General features: G+C 35.7%; 1 protein-coding gene across 9 annotated transcripts in view; it reads left to right on the plus strand.

Moving 5' to 3' along the window:
- REV1 (REV1 DNA directed polymerase) overlaps window positions 1–15,493 on the plus strand; it is a 97,357-nt gene that overhangs the window by 26,088 nt on the left and 55,776 nt on the right. For 5 of the 9 annotated variants that reach the window (XR_009344797.1, XM_059134528.1, XM_059134534.1 and 2 more), the window contains exons 2-3: window positions 519–582; window positions 2,207–2,333. The exons of 1 other annotated variant lie outside the window; for it this stretch is intronic. Coding sequence is in view for 4 of the 8 variants with exons in the window: in XM_059134528.1 (XP_058990511.1) it covers window positions 529–582; window positions 2,207–2,333 (181 nt within the window). In the remaining 4 variants the exon portion in view is untranslated. Of the gene's footprint in view, window positions 1–518; window positions 583–2,205; window positions 2,334–9,112; window positions 9,267–15,493 lie in introns of those variants that run through there. 3 more of the 9 variants (XM_059134532.1, XM_059134531.1, XM_059134533.1) reach the window with 3 other exon arrangements.

Below are 15,493 nucleotides of genomic sequence, written 5' to 3' on the forward strand. Positions count from 1 at the left end.
GAGAGAAATCACAAGTACACTGAGAGGCAGGCAGAGAGAGAGAGAAGGAAGCAGGCTCCCTGCCGAGCAGAGAGCCCGATGTGGGACTCGATCCCAGGACCCTGAGATCATGACCCGAGCCGAAGGCAGCGGCTCAACCCACTGAGCCACCCAGGCGCCCTTGGGTTCTGTTAATACTGATTAATGTTAACAAGCATGGCCATGTTAGTCTAATTTGGTGATTCTTTACGCAAATATGTATTAGGTTTGGTGCTTAGGAATGCATAAAATTTTTTGCTATAAAATGAAATTTATAGTAGTTGTAATTTAAACCTGATACTTATCTACAGGAGGGTGTTTTAGGAACAGATTTCACTGATGCAGGAGAATATATGCTTTGGAAAAATTTTAACTTCCACCAGTTGAATATTTGAGTTTATTTTAACATCTCATTTTTCTTGATTTGAAATAAAATGTCAATTAATAGTACATATGTTATAAAATTCACAGGTTTTTTTTTTCTTTCCCCCTAATTACAGAAGCTCCACCATGAGACGAGGTGGATGGAGGAAGCGAGCTGAAAATGATGGCTGGGAAAAATGGGTGTGTTTTAAAAGAATAAAAATACTATATTTAATTGTTCAGGTATTTTTCATACCTCTTGTAGGTTATAGTGTGATTTAAGGCATCTTTTAAAGGTGCAAATCACTTTAGATACCAACTCTTCTCGGTTTTCACAATGTATTGAAAGCTTGTTTAAACTTTTTTAACACCTGAAATTTATTTTATCCTGAGGAAATAAATGTTCTGGCACACAGATACTTAGTTATGGTAATTTTATTGCAGCTTTGCTAATAATACTGAAAAACAGAAAAACATACTCTAGTAGGGGATTAGTCAAATAAACTACCTCTGTGTAGTGCAACACTGTTTAATCATTATTTAGCTTTACATCTTTACTTCCTTCCTTCCTTCCTCTATCTCTCTCTTTCTTTCTCTCTCTTTTTCTCTCCGCCCCCTCTCTCTTTCTCTCTTTGGGAGAGAGGGGGAAGAGGGGCAAATAGAGAGGGAGAGAATCTTAAGCTGATTCTGATGTCCCACCTGATGTGGGACTTGATCTCACAACTCTGAGATCATGACCTGAGCCGAAATCAAGAGTTGGGTGCTTAACCAATTGAGCCACCCTTTATCTTTATATTTAACTTGGCAATATGACCTTGACTAAAAGGTTGTGTTGTAAAGGGCTATTATATATGATCCTATTTTTCTAAAACCTCTGTATTCTGAGACATACTAATAAAGTTTGAAAATACTAGATCCCAAAATGTTAACAGTGAATGGAATCCTACCTCATTTAAGTTTTCTTCATATTTTTCTATATTTTCTGAAAAAAAGTTTTTTTTCCACAATGAGCATGTAATATCTGATTAGTGAAATAATTTCCATTTTGTAAGAAATACATGCCACTTCTAGATATATGTGGCTGTATTTTAAAGATCTAATGGATAATTGTTTAGAGTGAAGTAAAATCAATACTTAATTGGTAATCCAAATAATTAAGCTTAATTTTGTCAGTGTTTAGGAAAAGTATAGCTGAATTCATATATTTATGTAGGTCTTGAGCCGAAATAATGTTTTTTTTTTCTGAAGTTGATGTTCTCTAATAAAAATTACTACTACTATTAAGTAGATTGCTTAGATCCCAGAATTTCACCACGGAATCATCTATTGTAGTAGCTACATGCATGGAGAACTGTACTGGTTTTTTGGATTGTTTCATTTTACTTTAAGTTGCTAATTTTTTAAACTTCTATATTCAGAAGATAGTGGAAGCCAGTCAAAAATATACTCTTACTGACCACCTGTCAAATTTTTAATTGGTTTAAACCTCCTGCCTAATTTTGTAGATAAGAACGATGTTTTGTGGCATTAAACATTATTCTTGAGTTACCTTCCTTCTCTTTTAAAGTAACTTACAAGAATGTGATAAAACAGTTAAAAATTGAATTGACAGAGGGAAAACTCTTCCTTGACCTGATTGTTTTATTGCCTTGCCTTATGGTTAATGTTTATAATTGTACCTTATGTCATCATTAAACCTTGGTCACTAGCATAGTGAACGTTTATTTATTTATATTTATTTATTTGAATGTATTTTTTTTTTTTTAAGAAAGGGGGTGAAGAAAATACAACTTTTGTGATTGGTTTATCTTTCTTTAAATTCTAGGGTGGGTATATGGCTGCCAAGGTCCAGAAATTGGAGGAACAATTTCGATCAGATGCTACTTTACAGAAGGATGGAACTTCATCTACAATTTTTAGTGGAGTTGCTATTTACGTTAATGGATATACAGGTTGAGTCCTTTTTACTTTTTAGGTACCCTATTTTGGCATGTACTTTTATTAGGATTGAGAGTGATTTGTTTTAAATTGTTTTATTTATCTCTGTATAAAAATGATAAAGTCCTCTGCTTAGAGTCTTTTCCTTTTCATCCTACCTGTACTTTCCATTGTGTTTTTCATTTTAATTTTTATCAAAGTACATAGTTTTAAAAGCCAAATGACGTTTAAAATGGAAAACAGTAGTCTCCTTTCATAACCACCTGACGGGAAGATCACCACACATGAGTGGGGTATGTACTCTGTGAGGTTCAGTATAGTGGGAACTGGTAGGGCCATTTCATTGGTGAATTTCCAACTGTAATTATCCCTACGTCCTTTTGAGCTGGTGGGGAGGGGTTTGTGTGTGTGTTAGATTTCCCAGAATCTTACTTAGAGAAGATATAAACCTAGCTGCTGGCATTTTGGTTGCCATGGGGGAAGGATGGGGCCACAATGCTCACAGTTTAGAAAATAGAATTTCATTTAATCTTCCTCTCCTTTTTTTTTTTTTCATCCTCTGTGTCCACTTCTCCCCTCCTGTATGTCTGTTGTCATTGAGTCCACCCTCTGGAAGGGACATGATAATCTTTATTCTTTGTAAGTGGAAATAGAGATCTGGACTTCTAATCTGTCTCTTAGAATTTCAACCATAAACTTCTTGTTTTATCACCTGTTCATATGGCCCCTTTTGAAGGTGCTTAGTGCCTCTTTACTGGGCACTCAGTTTCTCTTGCTTTCTCTGACACCAAGCAGACTCTTCTATGCTTCCACATAGCCTGCTTAGATTTTATCTTTTATCCTTCTCTAATCTGTAAAGTCAGTTATCACTTGCCTGTTGGCTATCAGCTTTTATTACTAAAGTTTTCAGTCTCTTGAGAATTCCTCTCCTCTTAAGATCATTTTAGTGTTTTGTTTTGTTCTGTTTTTAAGTGAATGGCTGTAAATGTGTCATTCTGTGATATTTAACTCTCTCTGCTTCTCAGTTGGCTGTTACTCGCTTATCTGTGAGGTCTCATTGTACATCACTTCCCATAACTTGTCTGATTGTCTTCCTACTGGTGTATGTGACTTCTCATGCTCCTGTGGGACTATGACTCCTAAGTATCTAACCATTTATTGGATTTTATTGTAGTTGCCTGTTTACTGGATAAGAGCAAGAGCTCCATTTTCACATTTTCATTACTGTTTTACTGTGTCTCTACAGTGACCAGGCATTAACCACTCAGGAAATATTTATTGAATTAAAATAAAGTTTTAATTAACTGATACATTTTCTTGCTTGAGTTTTATCAGGTGTTGTTGACAAGGAATTTAGTCTAAGAATGTTATCTCAAAATGAATGCTAGTGCAGCTTTGGTAAAGTTCATCACATGCAACTTTTCTGCCTAAGTATTCTGAAACATTCAAGCTCAAAGACTTTTCTGAGATGCATTATAAACATTAAAAGTGTTAGAAAAAGAGAGAGGGAGGGAGGAAGGGAGAAGAAAGAAAGAAACAAACATTGCTTATTACATTAGCCAGTAGTGGAAGTCCCCAATTCACGAGGGCACCCTTATTCATATAAGAAGAGATCCTTTGTGTGAGGGAGAAAAAAAAATGCTGTAGTGATCACTACTGTGGTTGAGAATGAAATTCTAATTCTACTTTTGTCACCAATTTTTGTGTGATCATAAGACATTTTCTCTGTGAACCCGTTTTATTTGGACCCAACTTTATCCCTATCTTTTTCATTATTATTCCTGTCCTTTCCATTATTTTCCCTATCTTTTTCTTTCTGAGAGGGATAAAAATACTAATTTTTACTATTACTAGGATTACATTATAATTTTACAAGTAAAGTTCCATTTTGTTGAATTTCCTAGGGACATGCAAATTGTGATGATAAAATTTTTTTAGAAAACTTTTCAGTTTTATTGAATATTCTTTCAGTTTGTAGACAAGAGAATCAATCTCTGTGTAATGAATTAGCAGTAATCAGTGCCTTAGATGCAGTAAGACAAGTAGGATATTATTATTATTGATTCTTAATCATGCTCCCCATAGACTTTAACATTCGAAGTTTTCTTGATTCCTTTAAAGTTCCCAGTTCTGCCAACTCTAAGTTTCTTTGGTGACTCCCGTCCTTTGCAACCCAATTATCATTGAACTTGAGATCAAGAAAAGAATCTACATCTTTTGGATATTGTGTGTCTGTCAGCACGTTCTTTTTTTTTCTTTTTTTTTTTGTCCCCCAAAAGAGGATCTTTTTCCTGCCAAGGTTAACTTCTTTGACTTCCATCCTTTTTTTTTTTTTTTTTTTAAGATTTATTTGAGAGAGAGCAAATGAGCGCACATGTGCATGTATTCTCAGGGTTGGTGGGGAGGTGCAGGTGGGGGTGGAGGACAGAGGTAGAATTTCAAGCAGACTCCCCACTGAATGTGGAGCCTGACTTAGGGCTCCATCATGACCTGAGCTGAACTCAAGTGTCAGTTGCTTAACCAACTCAGCCACCCAGGTGCCTTCCTTGTTGTTTTTTTGTTTGTTTGTTTGTTTGTTTTTAACTTTAAGATTTTATTTATTTGTTTGAGAGAGAGCAGAGCAAGAGAGGGCACACATGAGTAGGAATGGGGATTAGCAGAGGGAGAGGGAAAAGCAGACCCCGTGCTGAGCAGGGAGACCTACTTGGTTCTCGGTTCCAGGATCCTGGGATCATGAACTGAGCTAAAGGCAGATGCTTAACCAACTGAGCCACCCAGGTGCCCCCAATCCTGTCTTTTTAATTAAGTTTTATTTTTTTGAGATAATTGTAAATTCATATGCCATTGTAAGAAATAATAGAGATACCATGAGCCATTTGCCCTGTTTGTCTCCTTGGTAACATCTTATAAAGGATAGTACAGGTATCAACCAGGAAATTGACATTGATACAGTCAAGATAGAGAGAATGTTTCCATACCACAAAAATTCTTCACTCTGCTCCTTTGTAGCCGCACCTGCTTCCAGTTTGCTCTCAGCCCTTTTAATCCCTTTAATTACTAACCCATCTCCTGTTTCTATACTTTTTTCATTTCAGTGATGTTATGTAAAGTCTCCTGTTTCTATACTTTTCTCATTTCAGTGATGTTATGTAAATAGAACATACTGCATGTAACCTTTTAGGATTGGCTTTTAAAAAAGATTTTATTTGTTTTTTTTTTTTTTGAGCTCAGAGAGTGAGAGCACAAAGAGGGAATAGCAGAGGGAGAGGGAGAAGCAGGCTTCCTGCCGAGCAGGGAATTCGATGTGGGACTCCATCCCAGGACCCTGAGATCATGACCTGAGCTTAAGGCAGATGTTTAACTGACTGTGCCACCCATATGTCCCAGGATTGGCTTTTTTAAATTTAAATTTTTTAAATATTCTGAAGATTTATCCAAGTTGTATATATTGGTAGTTTTTTCCTTTTTATTGCTGAGTTATATTCCATTGTATGGGTGTTCCACAGTTTGTTAACCATTTACCTGTTTAAGAATATCTGGATTATTTTCTGGTTTTGGCTCTGAATATTTATATGTGGGTTTTGTGTGAACATTAAGAGTGCTATTGCTGGGTCATATAGATGGTGGTTGCCTGTTTAGTGTTTTTAAGAAACTGCCAAACTGTTTTCTCTTTGGTTGTACTATTTTATTTTATATTCCCACTAACAATTTATGAGTGGCCCAGTTTCTCTGCATTCTTGTTAGCATTTAGCGCTTTTTAAACATTTTAATAGGTGTGTCCTGATACCTCATTGTGCTTTTTATTTGGGTTATGATGCATCTTGAACAGTGATTGATGAAGGCAAATTGATTTTTTGTTTTTGATTTTTAAATTAATTTACATGTTCTAATAGATGTGTAGTGGTGTCTCATTGCAGTTTTAATTTGTATTTGCCCAATGGCAAATGATACTGAACAGCCTATGATTAGTATTTATTTGCCATCTGTATGTCCTCTTCAGTCCTCTTTTATATATACATAAAATACATGTCTTTTGCCCATTTTTTTCTAATTGGATTGTCTTGTATTCTTTTGAGTTGTGAGAGTTCTTTCTTTATTCCAGATACCTTTGTCAGATGTGTGGTTTGCAGATACTTTCAGTGAGTCTGTAGCTTGTCTTTCATCCTTTTCGTATGGTCTTTTGCAGAACAAAGTTTTTAATTTTCATGAGGTCCAGTTTATCTTCAACTATCTATCTTCAACTTTATGGATTGTGCTTTCAATTTAGAAGTGACTGCTTAATACTAGATCTCAAAGATTTTCACCTATTTTTTTTTCTAAAAATTTTCGTAGTTTTATGTTTTGCATGTAAGCTCATGATCCATTTTCAGTTAAATTTTATTTATTTTTTTGGTGGCCTATGGATATGCGATTACTGTGGCTCTGCTTGTTGAAGAACTATTTTCCTCCACTGGATTACTTTTGCACTTCTATGAAAAATCAGTTGGACATATCTGGGTCTGTTTCTGGGTTCTCTGTTTTATTGTATTAATGCATTGATAGCATATGGTTTTGATTACTGTACCTATATAGTAAGCCTTAATATTAGGCAGAATGATTATTTCCATTTTCTTCTTTGCCAAGATTATTTTAGCTACTCTAGAGCCTGTGCAGTGCCTTTCCATATAAATTTTAGAATAAAGTTGTCTGTGTTTATAAAATAAATACCTTGCTGGGATTTTGATAGGAATTACATTAAGCCTGTAGATCAATTTAAGGAGAATTGACATCTTTACTATGTTGAGTTTTCCAGTCTGTGGACCTTTCATCCCATTTTGCTCTGCTTTAGTTGATCGGACAAATACATGTATCTCTTATGCTACTGGTGTGTTAGGAATTATGTTTGAACAGATGGTGGTTGATGGAGAATGTGGGTTTTTGTGATGAGTAAGTAATCTCTGAGAGTTAGGTATAGAGGAAAGTAGGTGGCCACACAGAAGTTACTGCCTCTGAGAGTTAGTGAGTCCTTCCTAGAGGGATTCACTTTTTAAGCTGGATCTTAGATAAGGATAAAGTCATTCTTGTCTAATCCTGACCTACATTTTTCCCTTTTTATTCTCCAATTTTGGTCATTGGGCTTATTTTGATACTTTAGATTTTTTCTTTGTACTTTCTTATTTCTGAACTTCTGTTGGTGCTTTTGTTTGTTGTAAAAAGCTTCTTTCCTCACTTCTGTGAACTGGAATTATATTCATCCTTTAAGACTCATATTAAATTAAATTTTATCTCCTTCCCTAAGTAAGTCCATAGCATTTAAATTGCATAGCATCATTGTTAGAAACATTTACTTTGACACCTAAGTCTTATATTGTCAGGTCTTATTCATGTGTTAAGTTTTTAGGAGCTAGAAAGCCCATTTTGTGTCGTAGCACCTAGCCAAATGTGTCTCAGAGGTAGCACTGTAGGGCCTTAAATTTGCTTTTCCATCTGATATCCCTAGGTCTTCATCATTCACATCTCTGATCAATTGTCACCTCCTCTGAGGCTTTTCCTGACCCAGCCTTATCTAAGATAAATATACCTTGCCCTCCATTTTCTTTCCTAATCCTTTGTCCAGCTTTATTTCTCTTCATAGAATTTATTTGTACCCGAACTGGTATCATTTATCTGACTTCTTTTCTGTCTGTCTAGTGAAATAGAAGTATCATGGAGCACAGACGCAAGTCTTGATCATTGCTATATGCCAGGGGCTAGAACCTTGCATGGCACATTGTAGGATGCTTAATAAATATTAGTTGAGTAAATGAGTGAATAACACCATTTTGTACTTGTACATCAGAATGTTAAAATATTTTCACTCATATGCTAATTCAGCTCCGTCTTCTTAAATCTTCTTAGTTTTTAACTAAGAAATGGGCCACATTCTAGGCTTTTACTGAATTATAATCTCTGGGAGATCAGTCCTGAGCATGTTTATTTCGGTGAAAGCTCCCCAGGTTATTTAGTGCTTCAAATCTAGTGAAATGTAATTGTTGTCTTCTCTGAAGTGGGATCAGGACAGTTAATATGGAAAGAGGTGTTCTGGTTATTTTCTGCTTTTTTCAGTATGTGGATAAAAGACCAGGTCCAGTGGCTTTTATACTGCTGAGGTTTCTGAAAAAATAGATGGGCAGACATAAACTTGGGCATGGATTGCAAAATGAACAAGGAAGTATGCAAATATGACAGACTTACATTTTAAGTGATAAGGATTTGTTTAAAAACTTTAACAACCTTATTTTGTTGTTTTCTGGACATGTGAATGTGATGGTTTAGGAAAACAATACATTTAATGGTGACAAATCTAGTTTTTCAGAAATGTAGGCATTCCAGAAATTACTTTCTTTCTATATATATGTATCTTTTTTCATTTTTCTGTGAGACTTTGATCTTATAAATCAGAGATGTGGGAATTTCACCTCTAACATGGGAGAGACTTCTGTATTAATTTATGTCACCCACTGTATTTTTACCAGTGTTCAGGAGGAGGTGTTTGCACCTGATAGTTACTCAAAACTGTGTTCTGTAGTCTTTAGAAACTTCTTCAGTTTTTGTTTGGATAAGTGTATGTGACTTTTAGTTGAATGTGGTAAGTCCAAGGTAGTTAGGGAGGAAAGGAGTCAAGAGAGTAATCATGGCTACTGGAGGAAGAGTAGTGGGTGGGAGTCAGAAGACAAAAGGGTCTGCACAGTGGCTGTGTGATTATGGACGAATCACCTAATTTTTTCTATTTCCTCATAAGTAACCATGCTAAATTATCTTTTCTAATTTGTAGGATTGTGAGACTCAAATGAAATAATGAAATAATGAAGGATATTACTACTGTAGAACCAAAGGAGGTGTAAGCAGCCATTTGGTTTACTTCTTTCTACCATGTATGTAGCACAACCAACATTTAATCAAGTTCTTTGGATATACAGAATGAAATGGTGCGCATAATGAATATTTTCTCATTAGAGATTTGTCAAGGAAAACTTCTGTACAAGATTTAAAACTTTGTTAATAGAATTTGTTTTAACCAGATGATCTTACAAACTATGCCTAGGAACATGAAAGTGGTCTTTCATGTAGTTTTTGTGTTCTGTAATGGCATTTGCTGTGATGGGATTTCACTTGAAGAACTTTAGGATTAAATTGTGGTTCTGTGATATATGCCTTTTACTTTTACTGTTTGTAATTGTCTCTTACTAGGGTTGGTTTTAGTTCTGAACTTTAGTTGCATTCAGAACATTTTTACAGAATGTTCTTTAAAATTAACAGTAGGAATATGGTGGAATATAATTTTAAACTTTAAGAAGATAGTTTAGGATCCTAGAGTGTCTTCATTATTATCAAGAACACTCATTATTATTTTACATAAGAAGTTCTGCTAAATAGTTTGAATTTTTAAATGCCGGAAATACTTCTATTGCAGTAGCAGTGCTTCTTCAAACCCAATGTCTTTATCCTTGTTAATACCATTAACTATTAACCAACCTGCTATAGCAAATTATCTGACTTACATATTTTTTAAAGTTTTAATTTATTTATTTGACAGAGGGAGAGAGATCACAAGTAGGCAGAGGGCGGGGAGGAAGCAGGCTCCCTGTTCAGCAGAGAGCCCAGTGCGGGGCTCAATCCCAGGACCCTGAGATCATGACCTGAGCAGAGGCTTAACCCACTGAGCCACCCAGGCGCCCTCTGACTTACATTTTATTTCCCCTGCAGTATTCTACCTTAGACCGTGATGAAAAAGAACAATGGGGAGAGAAGCAATGGCTCTGATATCTCAAAACCTATTATAGAAGATTGTAAGCATTTAAAACTTTATGTAACTGGTATAAGAATAGGCAGATTAGTGGTTTAGAGTTGCTCAGAAACAAGTTCTGTGGGGGCACCTGCTTGGCTCAGTCAATTAAGTTTCTGACTCTTGATTTCAGCTCAGGTCGTGATCTCATGGTCGTGAGTTCAGGCCCTGTTGTGGGCTCTGTACTGGGAAACGGAGCCTACTTAAAAAAAAAAAAAAAAAAAAAAAGAAAGTATGTTTTGTAAATTTGATATGTAAATTAGATAATCACCTGTGTGTGTTTATTTATTATAAGTTACATGCATTATTTTTATAAAACAGAACAGCCTAGCCCTTCAGCACTATTTTAAATATTGTAGGTTATAAAGATCCATTGATCAGTGGGGGAGAGGGAAGGATTATTCAATATAATTTGTTGCAACAAATCAGATGACTGGAAAAAAGTTCATACATCAAAATAATAGGAAATCTAACACTAACATTGCAATAGATTAAAGGCAAATTTCAGAAACAATTTATTTCAGGAAATAGACCTGGGTCACAAATATGGAAATATGTTCAACTTCACTTTTAGATAAATGTATAATGAGACAATAAGTTAATGAAAAGTTTATTTAAATTTAAAAAATTATTACATGAAATACCCAATACAGGTATAGATGGGTGAAAATAACTGCTTCAGTCATTGTTGGAGCACGAGTATGAGTTGGTAGACTTGCTTTGGAGAATGGCATTGCGAAACATGCAAGGGGCCTTTAATCTGCTTATAGCCTTTGGCTTAGTAATTCTTCTAAAAGTCTATTCTAAGCTGATAAGCCCGATTGGCCTCCCAGTATAGGTTTATAGAAGAGATCATCTTGTCATCTTGTTTTATTTGAAAGCCAAGCATCATCTAAGAATAGAAATTCAGTTATAAATAATACCATCTATAAGGTGACTTAAAACAATTAAAAAGTAACTATGGATAATTTATAATAATATAGAAAAATTTTTGGTGAATGAGAAATGATTAAAGTATAAAATGAGAAGTAGGGGATGCTCGAACTGTTAGAAAAGAAAAGCACGGAGAAATATGCTAAGAAGCAAATCTGTCACAGTGGTAACTTTCTTTGGGTATAGAACTGAGTGTTATATTTTCTTCTCATTTCTAGAATTTTTTTTTTTAAGATTTTATTTTTATTATTTATTTGACAGATCAGAAGTAGGCAGAGAGAGAGAGAGGAGGAAGCAGGCTCCCCGCCAAGCAGAGAGCCCGATGCGGGACTCGATCCCAGGACCCCGAGATCATGACCTGAGCGGAAGGCAGAGGCCCAACCCACTTGAGCCACCCAGGCACCCCTAGAATTTTTTTATTCCAAGCATGTGTTTGGTAGACTAGAGAATAATTTTAAAATAATTCTGAGCCTTAATATTGTTTATCTTGGGAAACATGAAATTACTATAGTACCTTTGCTTTTTTTTTTTTTTTTTGCTTTTAGGCTGAACATTGGTATGCAGCTATGCTACTGATAAAATAGTTTGTAGAAAAAAGGAAAACAAATTACGTAAATATTTCCAAATACATTATGTGGCAGGTTGTATTTTTGTTCACTGAAGTCTGCTTCCCCTCCCCAGGGGAGGATTTTATTTCCTTGCTTGTTGAAGTCAGGTCTGGCTATGTTCACAGAATGTAAGTAGAAGTGGTATATATCAGTTTGGGGATAAAGCTTTAAAAAAAATCAGTTTGTGCTTCATTATACCCTCTTTTCTTTTGCCACAGTGACTGACAGTGTTCTAGATAGAGGTTGTTCCATTAGTCTGGATCTCAGAGTAAAGATAATGTGGAGCATAGGAGGGACATGTTTCATGAGTGAAAAATAAACCTTTGTTGTAAGTCACTTATTTTGAGGTCATATGTTACTGCAGCATAATCTTCCTTTCCTCTCTGAACAGCATCTGATACAGCAGATAGGAGAAATACTTAGAACAAATAATATATTTTATTTTAGGTTCTAAAAGTAGTAGTCTTTGTTTTTAATTTTGTTCTTATTTATTTATTTTTAAAAAGATTTTATTTATTTATTTGACAGATCACAATTAGGCAGAGAGAGAGGGGAAGCAGGCTCCCGGCCGAGCAAAGAGCCGATGCAGGACTTGATTTCAGGACCCTGAGATCATGACCCGAGCCAAAGACAGAGGCTTAACCCACTGAGCCACCCAGGCTCCTGTTTTTATTTTTTTAAAAGATTTATTTATTTAGAGAGAGCACACGTGCCAACACAAGCAGGGGAGGGATAGAGGGGAGGGAGAGAAGCTCAAGCAGACTCCCTGCTGAGCATGGAGTCCAGTGCGGTGCTTGATCTCACCACCCTGAGATCGTGACCTGAACTGAAATCAAGAGTTGGTCATCTAGCCAACTGAACCTGCCCCCACCCCCCAGACGCCCCTCTGACTGTATTTTAGATCAGGGGTTTGCAGACTTTGTTTAAAGGGCGAGAGCTTTGTGGGCCACGTACTCTGTTTGGGAACTACTCAGTTCTGCTCTTTTAGTCCTAGAGCTGCTCTAGATAATATAAATGAATGAAAATAGCTGTATTCTAATAAAACCTGATTTAAAAAAAATGGAAGATTTAGCCCAAGGGCCTTAGTTTGCTGACCCTTGTTTTAGACCACAGATTCAGAATCTTGGGGTTAGAAGAAAATTTAAATCTTCAAATTAATCTTTGACTACATGAGAATTCCTTCTTCAGTGTTGCTGAGATAATGACAGGCTACCACTCAGCCTCTTGCAGTGACTCCGGTGTGATGGTATATTGTCCTGGGAGGCAAGTGAATTCGTTTTCGAGCATGTCTGATGGTTTTAGTGAGCTAAAATGTGCATCCCTGTAGCTTCCATCCCGTGGTCCTAGCTCTTTTTTCCAAGACTCCAGAGCGTAAATTCAACTATTGTCCCTATCCTCTTGGTGTGATCTTCATGCTGATTCATTCTGCAGCTCTCAAACTATATTATGCCTAGTTCTTTGAAAGGGTGCTTTCAATCCTGTGGCCACACCTCTCTCCAGGTCCTTAACAGCTTTTCTCATCTTCATTCCCAGCTTCTCAGAATGTCAAAATCCTACTTAGTTTCCAGGTTTAGTCAGTCAAATGTTGGTTGGCTCTCTCTTCCCACAGAACTTTTTTCTGATAAAATATCTTGTATTTAAAAAAGCATTTGTGGAATCCGTACTAAATTCTAAGTGAGATGCTTGAAAATATGGGTACTGAGGATGCACTCATGATTAAATAAGGTTCCTGTCTCTGTAAGTTATAAGTAATACCATAGTGCTTTTGGATGCTAGACTAAAGCTGACAGTTGTTTTTGAATTAGTTATTAACTTAAGTTCCAAAATACCTAGGAGGTTTTATAGTCTTAAAATTATTTAAGTATTTTTAAGTACACTAAAAACAGATAAATGAAACAAATACTCAAATATGTTATTTATTATTATGTAGTTTCTACATAGATCTTGGAATATAACTTCCTTTAAATAGTTGAAAATGTTAATAGTTCTAATGTGTGTGAATCAGGATTTTCTCACTACTATGCTGAAAGGCAAATGGTAATAAGTGTATGTTACCAATTGAACTTTCAGAATAAAGTCTTATATAATATTACTTTTATATACTTATATAATTACTTTTATTTGTTTGGTATTTGGGGGCTTTTTTGGTTAGGGCTCATTTGAAACAGAGTTCTGCCATTTGAAAAATTGAAAACCACTAGTTAAATGTCTCCATTTTTCTTCTTCATTAAAGCAGTTTCTTAATTTGTTTCCTTTGGTGTTTTATACATGACTGAAATATCACTTAATGCTCATTAGCTTGTCTGACTTGATTTTGGTCTTTAGAGGATTTCTCCTGGTTGATTTTTTACTGTACTTTAATGAAGTTGGTCAGGGTCTAGCATATATTGAGTCATAAATAGAATCAAATATTCTAGGCATGTAGTCTGACCTCAGTGAGGCAGAGCAGAACCGTACCCACTTGTGGTCTGCCCTCTGTATGTCTGTGTTGTTTGAGTTCGTTATTTTGAGGGAAAGGAGGTAGAGTTAATTAAAAAAAGGCAAAGAGCTTTATTTAGCTTAGTCATTTGAGACTTCTTTGTCCTGTGTTGCCATTGTACCCATTTTCCTACATACTAAAAGGTGCAGTTATTTTAAAATAAAATGTGGAAGCTCAGTTTTCACAGTCTGATTTTTCTCATTGAGGCATTTTTTGGCTCAGATTACTTTGTCTCTTACTCAGGTTAACTGTCTGCTTGCTTTCTCCCAGAAGTGAAACTGCCTTTTTGCTTATACTAAATTCTTAATCAGGTCCTGAGTTGAAATATTGTACAGTCTAGGGCTGAGAACAAAGTCCCACAGCAGGCAGTAACCTCTCTGTAGGCAGGCACTGACTCTACAGTCACTAGGCTTTTGGTAGTCTTTGCTGAGATACCACCATTGTCCTAAGCAGATACATTGTATATGTTTGCAAAGTTTTACAGATATCTTTCCAAGATATCTGTAAAATTAAATTGTACAATCCTATTACTGAGAAACAGTTTAGGCGAAGAATTTTCTTGATCAGTTGCTCTTTGATGGAAGTTGTGTTTTGTCAAGAAAGGATACATGAATGCATGTAGAAAAGAAAGGAGTATATGTTGAAGCTTAAGTTTTAGAACCTAATTTTAGATTTACTAGAACTTGAAAATGATATTATCTTACAGGACTTTTATTTCAAACTGGTCTGCTTTATAAAAGAGCCTTGTTCAAGGTGTTGAAGGAGCTAATAATTTTGGCTTAAAAGGATATAATAGGAAACCTTTATGGTTTTACTTTGGTTGAAGTATTTCTAATAAATTTTCATGTAGCAAATACTTCTGCAGTTAGGTTGGCAAAGCTTTAAAAAGTTTGGAAAAGCTGGAGGCACCTGATGGTTCAGTCAGTTGAGTGTCTGACTCTTGGTTTCAGCTCAGGTCATGACCTCAGTGTCCGGGGATTGAGTCCTACATCAGGCTCTGTTCTCAGCATGGAGTCTGCTTGAGGGTTCTATCTCTTCCTCTGTGCCCCTCCCCCCACATAATTAAATAAATCTCAAAAAAAGTTTGGGAAAGATGATTGTATGTGTGCTACCTAGGATTAATATAGAAATTTTTATTCTGCAGATGGCTCCCTTTATCGTCATTGATCTTTTTCTGAAACTTTTTTCTGAAGTATAGAATGTAGATTTTCTTACTGAGTGGCTGTAAGCTGGAGAAGGAGCATGGGAGCAAAAATCAAGGCTTGGATTTTGTTTTGATTCTAGGTCTTTGTCACTTAACTAGCTAATCCCATCTCTTAAAGCTGTGAGATTTTCATCTGTTTCTTCTAT

The sequence above is a fragment of the Mustela lutreola genome, chromosome 9 (genome assembly GCF_030435805.1).
Source record: "Mustela lutreola isolate mMusLut2 chromosome 9, mMusLut2.pri, whole genome shotgun sequence".
Taxonomy (NCBI): domain Eukaryota; kingdom Metazoa; phylum Chordata; class Mammalia; order Carnivora; family Mustelidae; genus Mustela; species Mustela lutreola.